The 26053-nt window shown below is 34.6% G+C and overlaps 1 protein-coding gene across 8 annotated transcripts in view; it reads left to right on the top strand.

Annotated features, from left to right (window-relative positions):
* SLC16A7 (solute carrier family 16 member 7) overlaps window positions 1–26053 on the top strand; it is a 168747-nt gene that overhangs the window by 126771 nt on the left and 15923 nt on the right. For all 8 annotated transcript variants that reach the window (XM_027106867.1, XM_027106869.1, XM_027106868.1 and 5 more), the window contains 2 exons: window positions 20816–20959; window positions 24696–25514. In XM_027106867.1, coding sequence (XP_026962668.1) covers window positions 20816–20959; window positions 24696–25514 — 963 coding nt within the window. The remainder of the gene's footprint in view (window positions 1–20815; window positions 20960–24695; window positions 25515–26053) is intronic.

The raw sequence follows: 26053 nt of genomic DNA on the forward strand, positions 1-26053 counted from the left end.
ATGATCGAAGGCTTACCCTGCAGGTGTCCACATCACTTATTGCTACCATATTTCCTTACTGTAGTCAGTGTTCTTTGGGATCCTAATACAAAAGGAAAAAATCCTGCAACACTTACTTAGGTACATCTCTGTGAGCACCATCTACCAAAAAGAACTCAATCTTTTAGTCCCATCCACATAAATATTCTTAAATCTGCTCTAAAACCCTGGGCTCCCTAAAATTAAAAATAACCAGGAAACACAGCTCCTAAAATGATAAACTGCTGGAGTTTCTAAAATTTTTCTCTATTTCCTATGCTAGTATATAAATACATTTTAAGTGTGAGAATTAAGTGAGTATATATGAGACTCACTGTTATGTAGTTGCAACTGAGTAAAATATTAGTGAAGCAAAAAGCAGTATTATTAAGTAAACCAAGGAAGTCACCAAAAAACACAGAGAATGACTTAGCTAAGGAGCACTAGGTTGATGGCCATATTTCAGACAACATTTTGCCTGAGTATCTGGAACAAGTCCATATATTTTACTTTTTCTTTTCCTAATTTATTAAGAGATGTATTCAGATTCCAGGTGGCATATTTATGCTCAGCAACTCTCTCTTGAACTACATGCTTCTCAGAATGGAATGGTTTAGTACTTTTCTATTCCACTGAAATATGACTCTTAAAAGAGCTAAGGAACTTTCAAACTCTGAAGTCTCTTCACCACCTATGCTATCTACAGCAGTGTTTATCCATCCAGCCTTCCTATATAGAGCCCAAGACCCATAGAGAGCTTTCTTTATAGATCATAAACAAAAGGGGAGGAAAATCTATCACTCTACAAAATAAATAATCATGAAAGTGTAATCTAAAACAAATAAGTTGATTAAATTTCTGCTGGACAGGTTCTAAATGTCTTTAAGCCAAGTGTCTTTTCTTGTTTTGTTTTGTTTGGTGTGATGGAGGGGCCGATCTAATTCCTTTTATAGAATAAATAGTTAATAATGCATACTACAAGTTAAATGCAAAATATTCAAGCTCAAACATGTTTAGATATTTTATTCTTACATATGTTCAAAACTGAGTCAAAGAAGAAGCTACCATTAAGACTTTTTCAGAAAACCTTAAATTGAGTGACAGAAAGCAGTGATATTTTATATTTGTGTAGCATTTTAAAATTTCTAACATTCTTTAATATGCATTACCTCATTTGAATTTTGAACAACTTTTGAGTTTGGGGAAGGATATGATCATCATTTTCTAGGTTACAGAACTGAAGTTTAAAAGGTTAAATGACTGGCATAAGATCACAGGACTAGTTGTAGGAAAGCAAGCCTCGTAGCCCCAAGCTCGGTGCTTTGAAGTCTTTGGCAGCAGGATAAGAGCCCCAGCTATGTCTCATTAACTTTTATCTCTACTTTTTCCAATCCTTGAGTTCATTGGCTATCTAAGCACTTTAGACTTAAAATAAAAAGACTACATTCTAGTCTTTACTATTGGTTAGCCATGTGACCCTCACGCAAGGCACCTAAACTCTGAGCCTGACCTATTCATCTCTACTGTGGTTAGCATGCAGTTCCTGGCTCTATACACAGAGATCATGTGATCCACACCCAACCCAGACAGTGCTCTGAAAATGACTGGGTGCTGCTCTTCTAAAATATAAATAAATACTATTTCCTAGTACTGTACATTTCACCTTAAGGTAAAAGTCATAGGGTCAAACCTCAACTCCACCTTTGGGAGCTGTGATTCCAGACAAGTCCTTGAGCCAATGTGAGAATCTGGTTTTTTCCACTGTAAAATAAGGATTTTTCAAGTGATACTTATTTATTTTTATTTTTTTTCCAGTTTTATTGAGATATAATTGACATACAGCACTGTATAAGTTTAAGGTGTACAGCATAATGATTTGACTGACACACCTCATGAAATGATACCACAGTAAGTTTGGTGAACATCCATCATCTCATATAGATACAAAATAAAAGAAAAAGAAAAACAAATTTTTTTTCCTTGTGATGAGAACTCTTAGGATTTATTCTCAACAACTTTCATCTATAACATAGAGCAATGTTAATTATATTGATCATGTTGTACATTACATTCCTAGTATTTATTTATCTTATAACTAGAAGTTTGTATTTTTTGACTGCCTTCATCCAATTTTCCGTGATATTTATTCATTACAGATTGTTGTGAGAAGAAAAGCCTCATTAGCATGTAGTATACTTTAAAATGTTACGTTTTTGAGTCCGTATGTCAGAAACGTAATGGTTCTTGTATCTTTATGGGTTCTAAAGGAAATAAGCCAAAGCAGGTACATGAAAGGGTGGAGGAGGACCGTCTATGACTAAAGTATAATGTGTGACTTTTAACTGGCTTGTCTTCATACTTCTGCCCTTCTCAGGGAGTTTCAACCTCCTCCTTCCTTTATTTCTTAATTTTCTCAAATACCCAAGGCTCTTATTTTTCTGCTGCTTTTTAAGGGACTTCATAAAAGTTGAACTGACATTCCATACTGACCCCTCCCTTTATGATTCATCACCGTTCACTCCATTAAAGTGACTGAGTGCTTAAGTGAGAGCCAGTTACCCTCCTAGACTGGTTAGCTCTAGGCCTTCTTACCCACTCTTGCCAGCATCTATCTTGCAAAAGAGATGGTGTTGGATGAAGAGCTAATTTCTGTAAGAGTTGACATAAGAGATCACTTTTTTTTTTTTTGCGGTATGTGGGCCTCTCACTGTTGTGGCCTCTCCCGCTGCAGAGCACAGGCTCCGGACGCGCAGGCTCAGCGGCCATGGCTCACGGGTCCAGCCGCTCCGTGGCATGTGGGATCTTCCCGGACCGGGGCACGAACCCGTGTCCCCTGCATCGGCAGGCGGACTCTCAACCACTGCGCCACCAGGGAAGCCCAAGAGATCACTTTTTTAAAAAATTTATTTATTTTATTTATTTATTTTTGGCTGTGTTGGGTCTTCATTGCTGTGCGTGGGCTGTCTCTAGTTGTGGCGAGCGAGGGATACTCTTCGTTGCAGAGCCGGGCTCTAGGAGCCCGGGCTCTAGGAGCTCAAACAACTGTGGCACATGGCATGTGGAATCTTCCCAGACCAGGGATCGGACTCATGTCCCCTGCATTGTCAGGGGGATTCTTAACCACTGCGCCACCAGGGAAATCCCAGAGATCACTTTTTAAATGTCTTTGTTGAAGAAGTATGCAGTTTATTCTCACTAGTATGTGAAAGATGTCCCTGAGGTTGGCCACACTAGGGAGACAAAAGAAGGGATCTAGGAGGTGAACAAACATATTTAAATGGTAATTTTAAACCCTAAATGTGCAAATGCTGCCAGTTGTCTCAATTCAAACCTGACTTTCTGGCTATAGAGGGAATTCACACAGTAATCTGAGAGATTCAGGTTAGTTAGAATCACAGATCTTCCTAAAATTTCCTTAAGATTATAATTGGTGATGTGGACTTGGAGACTTTGATGGTTTAGATTATTGTAATTATTTTATTTATGTAATTAGATACTGTTCAAAAGTTATATTTGAAAGAAAAATTATGACAAGATTAAGAAGAGTTGTTTCATGAGATTTATAACCATATTTTTAAAAATCCTCATATATTGCTATAAATTCATACATTCGTGCATTACTCTCTAGTTTCTTAAAATTCAGCTGGAAGTTTCCTTTTCTATGACACCAATAATAAAACCCAATACATTTCCTGTATAATTAAATCATCTTGAAAAGTGTTTAAAACATGATATAAAAGTGAAAGCAAAATTGTCTTTTATAGCTCATGAATATATTTTGAATGGTCTCTGTGTGCTTTGCGATTTAGGTGGCAAACAGCTAACATGTAAGTAGTATACCACTGCTAGGTTCCTGAAAAGTCATTTTGATTTGAGACATATTTAATTTCTACCTCAGAAACATAGTTTTTATAATGGAAGAAATGCTTTTGCTACTAGGAAACCTAAATAATATTCTCATCACAAGCATAACATGCTATATATCCTTCATGAAGTCGGTGTATTTCATTGGACCATTTTAATGTGCTTTGACTGAAGAATATCAATTTCATTCTTCAGATGAAAGGAGTTTCCAGTAATGCCTGATGTCTAAGCATCATTTGTAATACAAATGATGGGGAGCCTGTGGCTTAATGGCCACTAATTCATTTAGAATTTATGATGCATTGCGGCCGTTAGAAGTAAGCTGCTTTACATCAGCTCATGGGGAATAAGAGTTCTCTTTATGGTGGGTTTTATTTCTGGATGCCACACAGGAAAATATGCCATTTTAAAATGAAAAAAAAAAAAAAAGGAACAAGTCTGCAATAAAGTGGGATAAAGTCAGAAGTCTACCAATTCCATGTAACCATTCTCAAATATCATGCACATCACCGTGCCTTATCGTAGGTAACCATGAGGGTATTTTTAAATGAAATACTGTGTGGCCCTCTGGTTTTGCATTATATTAAAACATAAATTTAACCTGCAATTTCCACTGGCTCTTTTAACTGCTGCTTCTTAATATATATTTATCATGGACTATTTCAGAGTAAGTAAAATATAAATTTTATGTAATGGAGGTTACCATATATTTAAATACACACCAATATTAGACTAAAATTAAACTCTCAAGTAACACTTATCAAGTATAAACTCAAGTAACACATATCAAGTATACTATTCTATGACTGGTACCACAGAAAAAGAGAGAAGCAGAATGCATTCATTTGTACTTCAAGGAGATGACCATCTACTTGAGATAACAAGATTTGGGTAGAAAAGTATACTTTAAGGCATGGTTTTAATAAGAACTCAAGGCAAGAGGTGGTGAGATTTATTCCCACAATTGACAATAGATGGCGTCAGTGGTTGGAAACAGGAGAGCAAGGCTCCAAGGACAGACCCTCATAGACACGGTGGAGTTTGAGTCTTAAAGGAAGAGCAAAACATGAGTAGAAACTTGAGTAGAGAGCAAAGGATAAGAGGAAGATAATAGATCATGAAAGAATGTAAAAAGCAAAGTGGAAAACTGTGAAATTGAAGACAGGTAACATGATGAATGGGCCATATCTCATTTTTAGGTATTTAGTATTTATTCTGAAGCTGATAGACAACAGTTTTAAGAAGAAAAACCATGATCAATAATAAGCTTTTTGAAAGATCACTCTGGTCATCTAGTTGTGTCTTGTAATAGGCAGTGCAGACTTCAAGTAAGAAAACAGAACAAGGATGGAAGAAGAAAATGGTTTTAAAGTATATTTAGGAACTAGAATTGACAGTACTTTGTAATTAATTTGATGTCAGATACGAAACACAAGGAGTAATTTAGGATGATGTCTAGCTTTTTGGCTTGATTGAATGGACAGTGATGTCACTAAATATAATCAGAAATACAGGAGCCAAGAAAATTTTATTTTAGAGGCTTGAATGAAGCTATATTTGTGACTCAACTAGTTTTGAGGTGTCAGTGATATACACAGCAGAAATGCTAGAAAGGGCTTGCTGTCCTGTTCCGTAATCATTAAAGAGTTCTAGTTTGGAATTTTGGATTTGGAACCTCTATAGTAAAGTCTAAAGAAAGCTTAGAGAGTAAAATAAAAAGAGGGTTTTCACATTTAATGTTAAGCCGAGCAAAAGCCGACTGTAAGTTAGTGTATCATTACTATTGTTATCTTCATCAAGAGGACCCATAAGGGCTTCCCTGGTGGCGCCATGGTTGAGAGTCCGCCTGCGGATGCAGGGGACACGGGTTTGTGCCCCGGTCTGGGAAGATCCCACATGCCGCGGAGCGGCTGGGCCCATGAGCCATGGCCGCTGAGCCTGCGCGTCCGGAGCCTGTGCTCCGCAGCGGGAGAGGCCACAACAGTGAGAGGCCTGTGTACCACAAAAAAAAAAAAAAAAAAAAAGAGGATCCTTAAGAGTATCCCAGTTTAGTTCTAGCCATATCGGTATTCCTCAGAGGCTCTACACCCCTGCATTTGAATCTAGCAGGAAATTATTTTAGTTTTCCTTCAAAGAATATTGACAAAGTAGACACCAGAATAATTAGGGATTTCATGGATGAAGATGTCCTTGCAATGCTCTTTTTCCCCAAAGTCAGGCAAGCAATATTTAGTGTTCTTTGTGTTTAAAATGAATGACAGTTCACTACTAAGAAATATACATACATACATATAGTTACATAGTAATATGAAAGAAAGGCTCTAACAATTAAGTTACCATTTAAGCAGAAATTACTACAACTATTAAACTATCTTATAATAAAGTCATTGTTGTGCTACATATTTGAATAAATCAATTATTAATTACAGTTGACCTTTGAACACAGGTTTAGGGGCACCGACCCCTTGCATGGTCTAAAATTCAGACTTCCCTAAAACTTAACTACTACTAGCCTGCTGTAGACTTACTGATGACATAAACAGTTGATAACCCATATTTTGTATGCTATATGTATTATATACTGTATTTTTATAATAAAGTAAGCTAGAGAAAAGAAAGCATTAAGAAAGTCTTAAGAAAGAGAAATACCTTTATAGTACTGACTGTATCTATCAATACTGTAAGTTTACGTCATTTGTTTACGAGATGAATCATCTGTCAGTACCTCTATCAACATTTGTCTTACACTATACAAAACACTGTAGATGTTATATGTATTACTAACAGATTTCAAAAATGAAAAGATATTGTGAAAAAGAAATTCATATTTATTTACAAGTATATTCATGCATTGATCATGAAGAAGCAGCAGTATGATTGCTTGATGGTAGCCTAGTGTAATTGATATGATTGTTTCACCATAGCCTAACCTATACACAACTGAATGCATATTATAAAATTTTTATGGCTATGTTGTTGCGGTCATATTCATAATACAGTATTGGAAACATTGTTACATTTTTTTAAAAAACCACTTACCTGTGATGATAGGCTGATATACACGCATACTGTACAATAATGTAATTCTTTGAAAGCCAAGTCATAAAACAGTAGGAAAATAACATATTATTTTTATATTAAATATTACTCACCTTATGTCTATATAAGAATAAACCAATATCTACATATAGTTTAGGCATTCATGACATACCTTTTTCTTAATTTTTTGATATTTCTAAGCTGTATGGTTCATCTGCAAGTTTTTTCAAATCGTCCCAAATCTCCAAAAATTTTTTCAATATATTTATTGAAAAAAATCCACGTATAAGGGGACCTGCACAATTCAAACCTGTTTTGTTCAAGCCAGTTCTGTCAGCTAGAGACATATAACAATGAAATTATCATTTAATACAAGGATTCAAAGTATATATATCTCTATGGAAAAATAATACAGTATATTTATAATTTTTTTCTAATTGTTTTCTAAGTCAGTGTTCTAATGAGTTGAAACACTAGACTGTATCTTCCTATTCCCTGATCCCCACCACATATCTAGATCTTGTGATCTTACCCGCTTCTGTCTGGCTGAATGACACAAATCCAGTAAGAAAAGGGGAACATAGAAGTAAAACCTCATAATTAAGAGGATGCAAGGTGCCTAGTTCACATTTTTTAAAGCAGATGATACCGCCAAATAGGTTCAATCCATTCTCAGACTCTAACCAATCAGGTTTGTAATTCCTTCTCTCTAGGTTTGGCGTAGGAAAAGTGTAGATGGAGCTGTATAACTGAAAAGGGTGTAAGCAGAGGTGATCTTTGTGTAGGAAGGGGAAATAGAACTTATTTCTTAAACAATTGCAGAACTCTTTCCTATTCATTACCTCATTTGATTCTCCAAAGATCCTGTGAAGTAGTCTATAGACCATAGACCGTAGAATGAACACTGAGTTTCAGAGGCGCTGTAATTACCCTGAGTCACTAACTTACAAAGTTGATCTGAGATTTGATGATAAAGATTTCCTGATTTTTTTAAAGCATTATATCAGAGTGATTGTGCTGTGTGCTATATTAATATACATACTTCGCTTTCCATCAGATACAGCATATCCATAAGTGTGTACCTTACAGTTAACTGATTTGGGGGCATCTATGCCTGAAAAATAAACACATCTTCATTGGTTAGACTGCCTTAAAATAACATTATTTTAGTAGTAATTTTTTCGTTTTGGGGTCTTGTTGCTATTTTTAAGGCTGTCAACTTTATTATGTAATTTGATATAAAAATATTCTTGGGTTAACGACCAGATTTTTCATGACTCTTTTGGATGGATTTTTTTCTATTTAAGGATTGACTTCTCTATTTTCTAAAAGTAGATATATTTTAATCCATTGTGTGATAATTACTGGCTATGAACATAATGACAAGCATGTAACTTGGAACTTTTATCCTTATTCAGAATGGTAAAACTAAGCAAACATCCTATCATACTATTTATGATAAAGTGTAAAGAAGTATCTAGTACAGTACCTAAATTAAAATCTGTCTATCTACCTACCTGTCTATCTGTAGAGCTCCACTTTTCATAGGCGATTACATTCTTAGAAACATTAAAATAGTACCCTATTTTCTTATTCACCGAGTAAAATTCACTTCCTATTTATGGGCTTTTTTCTTAATACCTTTTGGCCATAATTAGGGAATTATTAAATTATAAATTCCACTTATGTTCCATTGCTCCTGCACAAGTTATTAGACGAAGGAAAAAATCTAGACTCCAAAAAAGGGATACAGTTTTTTTTAAATAAATAGAAATCAACATCTCTCTAGAGACCTATGGATTTAAGACTCACCAAGAAATATTTTATTGGATAACTTTGGAATAAATTCAGAGGAAAACATATTAGTTCAGTATGCTTTGATGTTCTGCCTCTGAGTGATAGAACAATGGTCTGTTTAGGGGTGAATTATGCAAACATTGAAAGCTGTGTCTTTTCAGCAGAATTATTTTAGGTCAGTCCTTATAAACTTTTTGTTTCTTCAATTGTATTCGTTATTAGAATAACATTAAACCTAGCTATTATGTGTTTCTAATGAGCTTTATCTGTGGATCAGAAATAGATGGCCTGTTGTTTTCAGTGGCCATAGAGAAACTAAGTGTTTTTGTTAGCACCCTGGGATTTTTTCACCTCCATGGACCACATTAGTTTAAAAAAATCATAGATTATAGCAGCTAAGAAGTACACAGACAATATAACTCTGCTATTCCAAGAACAAAACAGTCCAGACTTAGGTTTTGTGAAACTAAAACTGTCTAATCTTGAGATTTTTATTTATATTGCAGACAAAAAATACTGGCATTTCTAGGAGTAAATCTAGATTTCGTTGTTCCTGAAATATTGTATCTTTTGGAGGAATCTCTTTGAAAAAAAATATAAAAGCATCTTTTCATATTTTACTAAGCATACGACCTTGTGGACATATCTCTAAGCCTTTAGGCCTTGCAAGGAACCCATGCAAGTACAGGGCTCTGGAGCTTAAGTTGCTTTAGCTTTACAGTAAACCTACATTTGGAAGTAGTAAAAAGATGTGAATCAAGAAGTAAATTGGTTAATGGCTTCATTACCATTAGTTAAATATTTGATCACATTGTACATGGATTCGCTTGTTAACTATTAAACCAAATGTATTTGTAACCAGCTAGTTCCCAATATTTCCAATATTTAACTCCATTTGTAAGAAATTCAGATGTCTCTTGACAATATGATCTTTAATTGCAGGGATTACTACCAAAGATGCTTGTATTTGCAGGTAGAATATTTGAAACTTTTCTTGATCTCTACGGCCTTCATTCAGTGCAGCTTAGTCAGAGTGAGTCCCAGGAACATGGAACTATTCATTGTTAAATAATCAGTAGATAAGATTTAGGGTTTTTTGCTTTGTGTTTTCTTTTCCTGTGTTAGAAACATTTGTGTCCTCTCAATGTCTAACAATAGGTCTGTAACTCTTCGAATATTTGGTTCATACATTTAGTATTTAAGTTCAACTTGGGGGATATACAGAGGCATTCTTTATTGTTTGTAATGGAACATATAAAATCTCAATGCATTTGTGATTCTCCCACTAGTAGCCTGTTATAAAGATGTAAAGTTTGTTGCATCTGAGTCTATTTATTCAACCCTTCTACTTCCTTTACCTTTGTTTGGCTAACATAAATTATTTTATGTTTCTTTTTAACTAATCAGCGTGACAAATCTTAATATACAGTTTTATTTGAAGCATAGATTGCTCTCTAGAACACATACCATGAGTACCTGTGTGTATCAATGAACACCTGTATTTGGCATTTCTAGTTAAGCAATAACTATTCAAGTGAACAATTCACATTCTTAGCAAGAAACAGAAGAAAATGCTGGATGCTGAGTCATAATTCCTTGGAAATAACAATGCCAAAATGCCCAAGGAAACTCTGGGCAGGGCTATACATTTTCACATATTTCTCTATTTGTTCCCTTGGTGTCAGACCTCTAAACCAAATTCAGAGCATTTGCATGGTGTTGGGGCATAATTCCAATATTTACTCAAAGAGAAATTCTGAAGGTGGTCATTCTACGGAAAGAATAAGTAGGATGGGGCTTAGGCCTGTTGTGTTTGATCTTACCAGTTTTGCTCACTATATTCTGCTAAGGGGCTTCTTTCTTTCATTTTTTGGGCCCTCACCATATCACCCCCATATAGGATGGGTGGTACACTTTAGCTCTGGCTGAACTGTTTTCTAATATAAACTGACTCAAGCTAACACATGAAGAAAGTTTACCAATCTGCTGCCTTTTATGAACTGTGTCTAACTTTGGAGTCAAAGTTGCTCTGGCCTTAATTTTGGGGAAATTCCATAAGTTGTGTATCTTAAGCCAGAATGGCATGGATAAATAAGGAGCCTTTGTCTTTATACCCTTTCTTAGAATTCATCATGGAAAGCTTTCTTATTAAGTTGTTTCATTCTACCTTGAATATCTAAATGGAATGTCTCAAGATAAATTCATAATTACATTTTCTTTATTATAATAGTATGTATATAGTATGACATTGACTGTGAACTGGATGTTAGGTTTTATAAAATTTTGAAAATCTGCATCTGAGCTTGTGTATTATTTCTATGTATGCTTAAAATTAGCCAGTGACCTTGCAAAATGTCCGTTAGACACATTCACTATCAAGCAACAATTCCCAGAGCTCAAACATGTCTAGAGGTTTTCTTAGAATTTTCTCTCTACTACAAATTATTGTGCAAGGAAAGAATAGAAATGGTGACTTCTTTCTGAAGCAACAATGGGATCTAAATACCAAATGATTTGATGACCACTGTCATTCATTTAAATGAATGAATGAGCATAGGACCATGAAATGGTAAATTTTGCATTCTGTCTTTATTTGAACTTACATTTCTATTATACTTCTGAAAATTATTTTTGTGTTTTTAAGTATTTCTAATCCCTTTTTGCTTTCTTTGCAAAAACACTGCATATAAATATAAATTTTTAAAAAAATTTTCTGGGATCATAAGGCACTACTTGTTAACAGAATTATTCTTATTGGGCTTCATTATAATATTATTACAGCAAATGTGATCAAAATAAGATAATTATTAAACAAAAAGTAAACATTTAGTGGAAAGGTATCTTTAATGAAATAAATGGGCCTCCTATGTATCTCCAGATAAATAATCTTTGTTGCTAGCTAAGCAGATACAAGTTTTCGTCTCAATTATATTCCCTTTTTGTTTTGTTTCATTTCTAAAAAAGTAAGCACTGAGTAAATTGTTCACATAATAAAGTAAACAATAATGGAAATTATTTGATTTTAGCAATATCAGTCAGTTCTTTGAAAATTGTTTGTAATGATCTATTAGCTAGCAATTCAATTACGTCTTCCCTTAATTTTATGAAAAACAGAGAATTGGAAAGCATCTCATTTACAAAAGGATTATTTTTCAGTCAATAAGTTTCTCAACTTCTGAGAAGTTTACCAAAAACATTTACCAAATAATAAATATCTACACTGCTCTTTTATCATTTAGAGACAAATTTTTAATCCAATAAGCTTATGAAGGGTAGAGAAATTAAAATATACACCTTTTTCAATACAGTATTTGTAATTAAAAGTTTTGTCTGTCACATGTTTTAAGTCTATATTTGTGAAAATTTTGGAGATGCAGACTTAGGTCATTCAGTGTGTGGGAAAATGATGCCCTCTAACTTAATTAGTAAAGCCAGTCCCTACTCTCAAACTGATCAGTGAACTAAGATTTAATTTGTCCGAAAATGTCTGAATTGATTTTTAAATTCAAAAACATACTTTAATATGCTTTTGAGGATTATTGTAAAAGCACTGAAAATCAATATAGTATGCATCTTGTAAAAGTTAAGTCAAAATTAAAATGATAACATGAGCTCTAACATATTCATGTGTTTTTGCAAAGAGCTTAATAACAAGAACAAATCTATAGGCTGTTTCTGATACGTATTTTGAAATTATTCGGTGTAATATGCAAACAAGATTATTATTTATTTGTGAAGTAAGAATATGACAAAAGACACAATATTACTTTAGTAAATATGTATCTGAAAGTGTTTTAAGAATCAGGTGTAAACATTCAAAAATACCTTACTTTATATATACGTACTTATGAGCAGATTGCAGTTTTCTCTAATTATTTCCTTATGTGTCTGAACCACTCTCATTTACTAAACTCAGTTCCTTTAGAATATGACCACCACCACTCTTTTAGTGTGAGGTAGCGTCATTTTACCCCCAGCAACTAAGGAAACTCTTAAAATGTCTAGCATGTAACCAGCGCTATCTGTATTTGTTGACTGAATAAAGGAATTCCAGAACAAGTTACAAGGGCATAGGAATGTCAAACTTTATAAAGAAAGCTTAAAAATCACTTAGCCTAGTGATTTTCAACAATCATTCAATCAAGTGAATGGAACCCTGACAGAAATAAAAAGACTTGCTTTTTCTGGGATTCTTGTAGATATGAGAACCCACCTCTGTTTGAAGATAATATCCCCATGATTGCTTGAGCGCAGATGGCTGATTGCATGATAACTGGGGATATTCAGAGATATGCCCGAGGTTATAAAACCACAACCAATTTTTTGCTACCTTATAACCCACATTGCCATTTATTCATTTCTCCATTTGAAACGAGAAACTAGTCATCTACTACGTAGTTTCTCAGAGAGCATCCCCCTCCCTACCTTCCCAACAGAGTGATAAACATCTAATTTTTGATGAGCAATTAATTAATGGAGTCAATTCCTATTAACTTAAACAGGAATGAACTGTGAATGTTCCAGAATCTAGGAATTCACGTGCATCTTTTCAAAGTTCTGTGCTTTTCTAGCATTCTTTCATAATCATGTTATTTTTTAATGCTACAAATGAAATTATGATAAATATGTCATGAATGATAACCATTAATACTAAAATAGCAAGATTAACAGAAGGTAGAAAAGCTGATTTAGCACTTTACCTAATAATGAAACTAAAGATTGCCTATTTATTGTAGGAAACAATTTTTGATAAGTAATGTGCATTATTTTTTTAAGAAGTGTAAGCCGCTCTGGTAGGCACCATAGCAATTAAACTTAAAAACTGTTTCAAAACTAGATCCAAATTAGTCATATAAGAAATTTATAGTTTAACATATTTTAAATTATAGCTTTTATTACTAACATATTTTAAAATTCTATTTGAAAATCTTGATTGAAAAAACATAAATGTCTAACCAACCTTCAGTTCTTAAGTCCCTCTACAATATTCTTAACATGTGGTCACATACTTCTGCTTGAACAGTTTAAGGCCAAGTAACTCCCTTTCAAATAATTGAAAATATTTTTCCTATACAAAAATCAACCTTCTCTAACTTTTGTCCTGTCTACTAACTCTCAATTGAAACTTTTTCAGATAATGAAAGAAAGCTATTGTTTTTCCTAAATCATCTTTATCCAAGATAAATATATACATTTTTTTCAACCGTTCCTTATATAACATTATATCAAGTGTTCATGTGTGAAATAACTCTCCTCTTCAAATAATCCACTTCTATTTATCTAGCCCAGAGTATTTCAGTGGGAGCTTAATGGAATTTGGGTTTGGACAATTCTTTGTGTTATGGATCTTGCACATTGCAGGAAGATTAACATCTCTGATCCCATCCATCAAACATTAAAAGTGCTCCAAATTCTAATGAAAACAGATGTGTTCTCTAACATTGCCAACTGTCCCCTACAAAGAATAGATTTTATCTCAGTTAAGAAGCTCTGATGGAAAAAAAAGTATATCAAAATCACAATGATATTATCTCACAACCCTTAGAATGTTTGTTATCAAAAAGACAAGAAATAATAAATGCTTGTGAGAATGTGGAGAAAAGGGAACCCTTGTATACTGCTGGTGGGAATGTAAATTGTTATAGGCATTATGGAAAACAATATGGAAGTTCCTCAAAAACTTTAAAATGGAGCTACCATATGATCCAGTAATCCCACTTTGGGGTACATATCTGAAGGAAATAAAGTCACTATCTCAAAGAGATATCTGCACTCTCATGTTCATTGTATTATTCACAGTAGCCAACCTAAGTGTCCATTAATGGATGAATAGATATAGAAAATGTGGCATGTATATAAAATGGAATATTATCCAGCCTACAAAAGAGGGAAATCCTGTCATATGCAACAGCATGGATGAATCTGCAGGACATTGTGCTTAGTGAAATAAGCCAGGCATAGAAAGACAAATACTGCACGATCTCACTTATATGTGGAATCTGAAAAAGTTGGACTCATAGAAGCAGAGTGGAATGGGGGGTTGCCAGGGGCTTAGGAGAATGGAGGAAATGAGATGTTGGTCAAGGGTACCAACTTTCCATTACAAGTTGAATAATTCTGGAGATCTAATACATCACATGGTGACTTAGTTAATAATAAGGTATTGTACACTTCAAATTTGCTAAGAGAGTAGATCTCAGGTGTTCTCACCACACACGCACACACACTCAAACAGTAACTATGTGAGGTGATGGGTATGTTAATTAGCTTGACTATGGTAGCCATTTCACAATGTATACACATATCAAAACATGTTGTACACCTTAAATACATACAGTTTTTTAAAATCACCTCTGATAATGTAGGTGGAGTTTTTGTTTTTCTGTTTTGTTTTTGCTTTTGGTAGTCACAAGATCTCTGTTACTTCAAGTCAGCACAAGGATGCTGACCTGGGTGGGACTTGCCAATATTAATTGGTGGACCACAGAACACTTCCTATAATCTAGGTTAATATTAATCATTACCGTTCTCCTAATGTATCTATTAGTCCTAAATTCAACCTGTATTTTCCATGTTGTGTGTTAGAATTTCATTAGGGATATGGTAAAATGTCTTGAAAAGATTGATGTGCTATTGTCTGTATTTCTTTGACATGAATGTACAGAAAGAAATGATTTTAACTTTAGTTGATAAACATGCTGGGTGATCATAGTTCCTTATTCTAGATTTTCATAAAAATTCCTTTAATAATCTATTCTAATCTGTTCTTAGAAACCCTCAGAATTTATGTCAAATTCATTAACTTTTGAAAAACATACTTTTGTTTGTTTTGGAGAAGTGGATTTATATTTCCATTATTCTGCTTTTCTCTAACATATTCTCTGTTCTTTATACTTTAGCACATTGATTTAATTACCTTATCAGCATCTATCCATGCTTAGAGATACTCCTTTTTCATAGTTTTCCCTAAAAAATCTTCATTTTCTGAGATTTGATTCTCATGCCTATCAAGTATCTCAGGTGTTACACATTTGCCCGTCTTGTCCCTTCTTTGGGTTACTATTCACGACTCTAGTTTTAACTTCCTCATCTGTAGTATCCCTCTTCTCTTGAGTTTCCATTTCTACTCCAAAAATCCACACTTGGCTTCTATTTTAGTGATATTAAACTTATTTTGTATTTGTCTAACTTCTCCCTTTTCTGTATCAAATGATTAATATACTTCTCAATCTAAACTCATATTTCTAGATGTTTACAGTTACTCCTTTGTTTTTTATATTATTTCCTACATTCTGTATAAGATTTTTAAAAATCTTTTTAAAATCAAAATATACTACAAATACCTTTCTCTTTTCCTGGAGTATTGTGATGTTTGCTTCTGAAAACCAGCGTTTGCATCTCATATATCCAGTTAATTCTCTTTCTGCGTGTCTTCACTGCAGGTGCTGTTGCTACAAGTAGCATATGGTATTTTCTGGAGCTTGTTGTTTCCTCATTCAGAACATACACAGTTTATTTGTTAAAAATGGGGCTTTTTCATTCATTCATTTACGCTTGCTTTGTGAACACTAATATAGCTGGATCCACCCATAGAGGTTCTAGATGATGCCAAAAGATATAAAATGTCTTAATGTAGCTTTTTTGGATAATATTGTCTTCTGGATTAACAGCAAAGTTACATAGATTAGAAAGTATATGCCCCACAATTAATTGTAAATAATGAGACTTCAAAGACCATTCTTAACCTTTTAAAAAATTGTATTGTGAATTAAGTGTGTGTGAGAGTGTGTGTCTGTGTGAAGATAGTTTGTGTAAAGAGGTTAAATGTAAGCTAAACACAAAGACAATGTCATATTTTATTTAAATCGCCATGAAGTTCAGAACACCAATAAACCCTTGTCAACTTAAAACTCTCATTTATGAATGTGTGTAATGCAATAAATTTGCATGCCACTTATTTCAGGAAACCTGTAAAACAAGCTATCGAACAAAATACCCAATTCTTCAAAGTAAAATTGAACAACAGCTTCTCAGTTGGACATGTGATTGAACCAAACCTTTTTATTCTAATTATTCTTGGTATTTCCAAATCATTATACCACAATATTTAAGGAAAAGTCATCTATTTTACTACAGGTTTATCTGCTGGGATGCTTTCAAGGTGAATACTCAATAGCCTTCCACACTAACTAAACACATTACCTCATTTAATAAGAATTTTAAATATAGGGTAACCATAGAATGGCATCATTCGGGTTCCAAGTCTACTGTGATACTCTTGGAACTGATAGCTTCTGTGTTTCAGCTTTTTCTTCAGGCCAGCTCTCTTTCTGTTCACAGGATGGCTGTTGTGGTTCAAGGCAACATATGCAAATGAGACAACATTTAGGGATTTCCTGGTAACTCCTTTTAAGCAAAGGAAAACTGTTCCCAGAAATTGCTAATAGATTTCCACTCACTGGCCAGAACTGTGTCCTAAACCCAGCCCTAACACAGTCAGTGGAGAAGGGAATGAGATTACCATGATTGGCTGTCTTAGTCAATCAGGAGTGACTTCCACCTCAATACAGAGTTTAATTCTCTGAGCACGTGGCTGCACAGTAAAAAGCAGATTCCTGGAAGGAATCAATGTTCTCCCAAAAGAGGAAGTAGGAGAAAATGGAAGCACAATCAATAACAAAGAGTGTTAGCCAAGGGAGGACTCACTTAAATATGTTATGATTTCTCTGATGATGACTATTTATACTCTGGAATAAGTACAGAATACTAATTGTTACTACTCCATGGAACTTTATAACATGCTAGAACTTATATAAAATGTGCACAAAGAATACTTGGAGGGGCTTCCCTGGTGGCGCAGTGGTTGAGAGTCCGCCTGCCGGTGCAGGGGACACGGGTTCGTGCCCAGGTCCGGGAAGATCCCACATGCCGCGGAGCGGCTGGGCCCGTGAGCCATGGTCGCTTAGCCTGTGCGTCCGGAGCCTGTGCTCCGCAACGCGAGAGGCCACAACAGTGAGAGGCCCGCGTACCACAAAAAAAAAAAAAAAAAACCCACAAAAAAATCATGTGTGATGAGAATTTCTTTCCTTGAAACTTCATTTTTCTTGTTAATACAATAAACCGAGTTGCTTTTAAGGTCGGAGAGAGATGTCAGATGGTGTTGTGTTTTACATCTAATGTTAGATGTCTCCTCGGGCTAATATTAAGCATTTAGAGATTTTTTACAAAATAAGCTTATTTTATTCTGTATCATAATTTTAATTTTGCCTCCACAACTATTACAAAGTAGAAATAATTTATGACATTTTATAAGCATTTAATATTAAGGGGTATGGAGTGTTGATTATTTCTAAATAAATCACTTATGAAGTATATCTTTTTTGTGCTAGAAAAAGATTACACATAATTATGTAAACATATCCCTTACAGGATATCATTTAACTAAGATATATAATTTAAAATAAAGTTACTTGTTAAAATTAGAACTCTCATTGCATCTTGACTGATACCACTGTAGAATTTATCAAAGCTTGCTCAAAAGAAGTGCCAACACCTCTCAGTGTTGTCTTTAGTGGCTACTCTTAATCAGTCACAGTAATGGGACACAGCTTTGACGTGGTTGTCCCAATCTATAGCTATAATTATTTCCCATACATTGCAAATGAGGTTGTGATTCATAGACTATTTTCAAATTTAAATTTACACTATTTAGGCAAACACATTTATAGAATATAGTAATCAGTTTGTTAGTTATGCGGGCATCACGTAGAAAATGGAATATGTAATATCATATGTAATATCAGTGATACTGGGAAGAAATTGTTATTAGTCCAAGTATTGATAAATGCGTTTGAATTCATTCTGATAATCTAGTATTTATCAAAGCATCCATCACAGTTCTTAAAATAACTTTGTTGATTATTTTTTCCTCTGGAAAATAATGCATTCAGGATTATATTTGTGCTTTTATTATTTTATCCTTGGAGTCTGTCAACTGGCTTTATACCAGGAGCTCAAGAAATACTGCATTGAACTGATCTGAGTTGAACTGAATTGGTTAAGTAGTTTTAAGACAAGGAATTGACACCTAAATTCAGTAATTAATCAAGCTAATCAATTGATTCTGACTCTCCCGCTCTCAGAAAGGCTATTTGAATTTAACTTCATGCTTTTAATTAAAATGTTTATTTCCTAAACCAATGTATACGTTATAATAAATAACTATATTTTATATATAATAATATATATTATGTATATATATAATTTCTTCAGATGAGTTTTACCATATTAGGGACAGAATTCTATTCTTTTCACATCGCCTTGTACAATTTTCATTGATTTTTTTCCTCTAACCCTGCTGTTCTTATAGAGCTGTCTTATATATGGCCCTTTTTAGGTTTATTTTGTTTGATATTAAATGCAAAATGTGGTATTTTGTTTTTGAGTTCTTTTTCTAAAATTATGTGTTATTATTGATATCCTTTCAAAAGATATTGTGGAGTAATATTAAAGACTGGCCACGAGTATTTATATTTATAGGTAAAGAATAAAAATATTAAGTATAGTTGTGTGAAAGAATAAGGTTGTATTGACAACTGAATCTCAATGTGTTTTAAATACCATCCATGTAGAAGCTCTCAAATGAAATGCAAATTTTTAAGTTTTAATATTAACTAAAAATTAGTTAATTTTTTCTAGGCTAAAAATTGGACTGAGAATTCTGACCTAATGTAATTTTTTTCCTCAAAGCAGTGCCCCTAGTTTCAGATGAAATATAATTTTAAGTTAAGAAGGAAATGTCAAAGCAAATAATTCACACTTGGACAGGTCTTATAAAGTGGTATACGGACTTTCAAAGAATCTAAGATAGCCTCGAGTGTTAAGTTGCACCACTATTTTATGAAGTACCACTAAAGAAAAAAATGCTGCACGTTAAAATAAGACACACCAACTCTTTCTTAATATTTAGATTTTTATTTTATAATTACTAAAAGAGCTTTTTTAGACATAGATTATTTTAATCATTTTAATCACTCCTGAATATTTATATGTGCACACACACACATACAAATATATCAGAAAATGTATGTTAAATACATTGCGTAAGGCATTCCTAAAACTTCATCCTGTTTAGTATCTAGCTCTTCTACAGTACGTTTTGAGTCAGAGCGCTCGATGTTCATGTTTCCCACATTAAGATTTTTCCCTTTGCTGGTGAGGCAGCCTGTCTTAATAGAGAGAGCCGCCATTTTCTCTGGCAGTTCTATCTAAACTGCTGCACCCGTTCTGTAAATTTCGATGGTGGTACTTTCTTGACCTTACCGGAATGTATCAACAGAAGCTTTTTCAAACAACAATCAGGATTCATATTCATTTCCTTTTTCAAATGGTCCTTAAATGGTCTGACTGAAATATGAGGAATTTCCATTATCTAACCAAGCCACAGAAATAACAACCAAATTCAAGCATACCTAAGCCATGGTAGCAACATACTACCTATGACTGCCCCCCGATGGACAGGAGTTGTTAAGAGACCATCAGTGTAAGACATCCTCATTTCTAATATAATGAGGTATGTAAACAGTTGGTGACTTAGAATAAAAAAAATATAGTATTAAAGAAAAGTCACAGTGGAGTATAATAAAAAAAATTCAGCTGCAATTAAGGACATATGTGTGTGTACAAACATACATTATTCTAGAAAATAAAATTCTAACAGACAAGTCATTTATATAATCCCTAGATTTTTGTTAGGTAAATTTACCTGCATTTATTAGGATATTTAGGCAGTTTAGCCATGTCCTGTTGAAAAACTTTTCCATCAAAAGTTGAATAATTATGGTCCTAACAAACTCTGTGTTAAACAATTCTAATTTATTATTTTATGTGCTTGTATATATATGGGTAAAGATAAAGAGTCAAATTGATTGGAAAGTATTAAAAAGTTTTCATGATATTCCATGTGACCTAATATTTTTCTTTAATCATTAAAATGTGCTTTCTCAAATTTCAAAATTAACAAATGTTACGAATAATAAATAAATTAATAAATAATAACCCAGCAACTGAATATTTCTTAATGTCCTCTCTACCTCAGGTCCCATAAGTAGTGTTTTGGTGAATAAATACGGTAGCCGGCCAGTGGTGATGGTAGGAGGTTTGTTATGCTGTTTGGGAATGGTCACAGCCTCTTTTAGTACCAGCGTAATAGAGCTTTACATCACCATGGGATTCATTTGTGGTAAGTCAAGTTTTGTTTTCATCTTATTTTCTTCTTAACAGTCCCTGTTGTTTACAAAGCTCTGTCAGAAGCACGAGCAATAGAACATTCTTATTGTTTCCTTTGAATTTCTTTTTTATATCAGACGCTATCTTAAAGTAATGTCCTCTGGTACATCAAAATACTGGCTATAGGCTGGCCAATCAAATTTCAAGCAATGGAAACAGCAAGTTATCAGACATGTTATGTGTTATGATGTAAATGTCAAAAAGAAAACCTCTTTGGTTTGTTTTTACAGTTTCAACATTTAATATTCAGCCAGACTTGTGGACACAGACTTCCTGGCATATAAATAGCTTCATTAAAGAAAATATTTTCATTACTTATTACTATTAGTGTCTGACTTATCACTCATACTAGGTTAAAAATGGTGCCAAAAAGATATTTCCTGGATTCACTGATTAGCTTTAACAATAGAATTGTTGTTGCCTGTATTTTGATTAGTGGTAGAGCTCTGCATGGATATCCCTTCTTTTTCTTACTAAAGGATTCTGTTTAAAAGCTCTGAAAGGCACATTTGCCACTAAAGACAAATATTTTAAAATGACATCCCGTCACTTGATCATAGTTGCTTCTCATGCATGTCGGTAGACGCTAGCTGACCTGCATATGTACATTTGGAAAATACTGTCTTTATTAGCCTCAGCAGTAAATTGCATTACACAAATCTACACTCAGAATTTTAAGAAAAATTAGACTTCAACATATAAAGAAATTGAATCATTTCCTTTTGCCCACAGATAAAAAGGTAAATGTATTTCTCTTTTTATGACTTTAGATCAGTCTAACCTTGCATTAATGTATTATTTGATTAAAAAATTAGATGTATTAAAGCCTACAGTAATAGTGATGTTAAAATCTTTCTCTTTACAACCTATGGACAACTCTCTTCTTTTTTGATATGGTAAAACACCTTTGACATTTTTTAAAATATTTATTTATTTATTTGGCTGTGTCAGATCTTAGTTGCGGTATGCAGGATCTTTCATTGTGGTGCACGAGCTCTTCATTATGGCGCGTGGGCTTCTCTCTAGTTGTGTCATGCGGGCTCTACAGCACACGGGCTCAGTAGTTGTGGCCTGCGGGCTTAGTTGCCCTGTGGCATGTGGGATCTTAGTTCCCCGACCAGGGATCAAACCCGCATCCCCTGCATTGGAAGGCGGATTCTTAACCACTGGATCACCAGGGAAGTCCCTCCTTTGACATTTTAAATGAGAATCTTCTTATACCTAAGAACTGTCATGGTGGAGTGAATGCCCTTTCCTTTGTGCAGAAATACTACATACAGGTGACCTTGAACAACATGGGTTTGAACTGCAGGGGTCCATGGTACTACACGATCCATGGATCCATGTTTGGTTGAATCCTGAGGAGAGATGGCTATAAATGATACATAGATTTTTAGCTATGCAGAGAGTGGGCCCTCCTAAACCCCACACTGTTCAAGGGTCAGCCATATGTCACTTGGCCATAGAATTCAGGCTGGGCCCACAAGTAGATGTATTAGGGAAAAGATGGTTTTGATGTTACTGTGTCACAAATAACAATAGCATTTTATGTTATTCTAACTTCAGTTCCCTTCCTTTGGGCCTTAACGGCTTTTGGTGCTTCTAGTCAGCCATTAAATATACCTATAAGGGATTTATCTTAAGTCATTATCAGCCAAAACTTATTGGTATCTGAAATCAGACAGGTCTAGCTTTTAAACCTGACTCCGCACACATGAGCCGTGTGATCATGGATAAATAAACCCCCTTATGCCTCAGTCTCTCTGTCTTTAAAATGGGAAAATAATACCTCTTTCCTTTGGGAGTTGTTGTCATGATTAATGTAAAAAATGAATATATGGTACTTTACAGAGAGTACCCAGCATTTTGTCACTTTTAAATAAATATTAGCATATAATAATAATCACATCATCATTATATAACATCTTAAAGTTCTAAACCTTACTCGATTTTAGCAAAACCCTTTTTTGTTATTGATGGAATTGGAACTCAAGACTAAGTATTTACCCAGTAGTACACGTAGGTAAGTAGTCCAGGCAGATTTAGATCTTTTTTTTTTTTTTTTTTTTGCTGCGTGCGGGCCTCTCACTGTTGTGGCCTCTCCCATTGCGGAGCACAGGCTCCGGACGCGCAGGCTCAGCGGCCATGGCTCACGGGCCCAGCCGCTCCGCGGCATGTGGGATCTTCCCAGACCGGGGCACGAACCCGCGTCCCCTGCATCGGCAGGCGGACTCTCAACCACTGCGCCACCAGGGATGCCCAGATTTAGATCTTTTGATTTCAAATCTCCTGTTCCTTTTACCATATGCCAGACAGGAAATAGATGACCACAATCTCCTAAGGAGAACTGGCATTAACATCTGAAAGCAAAATTCCCGGTGACAGAATGGGGGCACAGGCAGGGAGGATGGCTTAAGGTAAAGAAATTTGAACTTGGAAACTCAATTCCTGGGTTTTAATTTGTGTTCTTCCACTTACAAGCTGCTGCCCATAGTTTTATTATTTAAATGTTGGATCTAATTACACTCATTCTGCATACATCACAAGTATGGCTGAGGTAGAATCAGAGAGCACACTGCCCTGTCACTCTCCAAAGCATGTTCTTGGTTCCTTCTTGTCAGTTTTTAGAAACCCTATTACAAATATTTAATACAACTATTTGTATTAATTTGTATTAGAGGTGTGCAGTAAGTACTTGTACTCAGAACTCAGTGTTCCAGAATCTTAATACTTAACCAATTTGCAATACTGTCTCAATTTACATAAACTGGTAAATGCAGAAGAATTCCTACTTCTATAGATCCTAAAATAATGCAGAATAATGCCCAGGCTAAAGGGGAAAGAGAGGTATCAACAGTTTGTATAAATCAATTGTATTTACTTTTTTAAACAAACATTTGTTTCTGTTGCCAAATAGTACCTTGTAGAGCTATAAGAAGTAATTCATTTCTCAAAGGCAATACTCAACACTGTCAAGGTGTCCCTAGAAACAGTAGAAACTTTTGACTCATATAAACAATCAGCTTTAATCCCTGAAATGAGAATATGTTTCAAGCAAAACAAAAGTTACTTAGTTTTTAGTTAATACGCATGTACCTCTGTAGTCATGAAATGTGGAATGTGAGGGATAAAGAGCATGAAATCGATGGCATGAATTGATTACTCTTTTTTATTATTTGCATAGCTTTGAAAGAAATATCTCTGGGAGACCTAAGATTATTTATAAATGACAACTTTTTTAGTCTGTTCACTCTATTCCACTCTGAAAGAAAGTATTCACATTTTAAATGCACTCTTGCCCACAAGGAAGATATTTATTCTCTATATGTGTATATAAATATAGAGAGAGGTTAATTTGTTTGTGGAATTAAGTGATTGTAACTAAGAACGAATGAATTCTGTCCCGGTTTCAACCTATTCTATGATTATTGCAACAGAAGTAGAAGTTCTTGGTTTTATTTTTGTGTTTTAAAAAGAAAGGAATATGAACCTGTCATGCCTCTCAGGTGTCCAGTTATGAGAACCTTTTTGTTTACGTGCCATCCTATTGATAATACATAATTATTAAAAATTACTACGTGCTGTTGCATTTTTAGTTCTGCCATTTTCACTTGAATGTACATTTTGAGGAGTAATTTCTTTTGAGTGGCATAATGTGTTTGTGTTTTTCTTCCTTTTGTTTTTTTTAGGTTTAGGTCTAGCCTTCAACCTGCAACCCGCCTTAACAATCCTTGGCAAGTACTTCTATAAGAAACGGCCTATGGCGAGTGGCCTCGCAATGGCAGGAAGTCCTGTTTTCCTAAGTACACTGGCTCCTTTCAATCAGTACCTCTTTAATACTTATGGCTGGAAAGGAAGCTTCTTGATTTTGGGAGGTTTACTGTTGAACTCCTGTGTGGCTGGGTCCCTTATGAGACCTGTTGGACCCAAACTAACTACTAAGAAGTCTAAACAAAAGGCTGGTGAAAAAGTGACTGATCCAGGCATGAAGAAAAGACATAGGAAGAAATCAATATGCGCAAAAATTGATAAGTATTTAGATTTCTCTCTTTTTAAGCACAGGGGATTTCTGATATACTTATCTGGAAATGTCATTATGTTTCTGGGGTTCTTTGCCCCCATTATATTCTTGGCTCCATATGCTAAAGACAAAGGAATTGATGAATATTCTGCAGCTTTCTTGCTGTCTGTTATGGCTTTTGTTGATATGTTTGCCAGACCTACTGTAGGATTCATTGCAAACTCCAAATTAATCCGACCCCGAATCCAGTACTTCTTCAGTTTTGCGATTTTGTTCAATGGAGTGTGTCATCTCCTGTGCCCGTTGGCTGAGGACTACACAAGCCTGGTGGTGTATGCTGTATTTTTTGGCCTTGGATTTGGGAGCGTTAGCAGTATCCTCTTTGAAAGTCTCATGGACCTTGTTGGCGCTCAAAGATTTTCCAGTGCTGTGGGTCTCGTCACAGTTGTGGAGTGTTGCCCCGTCCTTCTTGGTCCTCCTCTTGCTGGTAAGAATATTTCTCATCAAGTAAAGCAAAAAGCATAAAATTAATATCCACTAACCAAGACTTTCTTTGTAGTGTAAAATGTGGTTTGTAATAATAGATACTAATTGCCTAAAAGACTGTGGTGTGTTAATTTTAGCCTTTACTATGTGTTTTTAAATTTCCTAATTAGTCTATTTTAGACAAAAATTTCATTCAGAGCCTGGAGTTATGAACTTAAGAATTTAAATTAGACTGATAATTAGCATAATTTTCAGGTTTTTACCTATATCAACTTGTTTTGTGTTTTTAAAAAATGTATCATAAAAATAAAATTCCACTTTATTTTATCATTGATAAACAGATTTCTCTTTTTTATTATAATGAGTCAAAAATTTGAAGTAATGCTCTCAAAAGGTCAAGATCTGTTTTTTGTTTGTTTGTTTGTTTGTTTGTTTTTTGCGGTATGCGGGTCTCTCACTGTTGTGGCCTCTCCCGTTGCGGAGCACAGGCTCCGGACGCGCAGGCTCAGCGGCCATGGCTCACGGGCCCAGCCGCTCCGC

The sequence above is a fragment of the Aethalodelphis obliquidens genome, unplaced genomic scaffold, assembly GCF_003676395.1.
Source record: "Aethalodelphis obliquidens isolate GAN/ISIS:26980383/991018 unplaced genomic scaffold, ASM367639v1 scaffold8, whole genome shotgun sequence".
Taxonomy (NCBI): domain Eukaryota; kingdom Metazoa; phylum Chordata; class Mammalia; order Artiodactyla; family Delphinidae; genus Aethalodelphis; species Aethalodelphis obliquidens.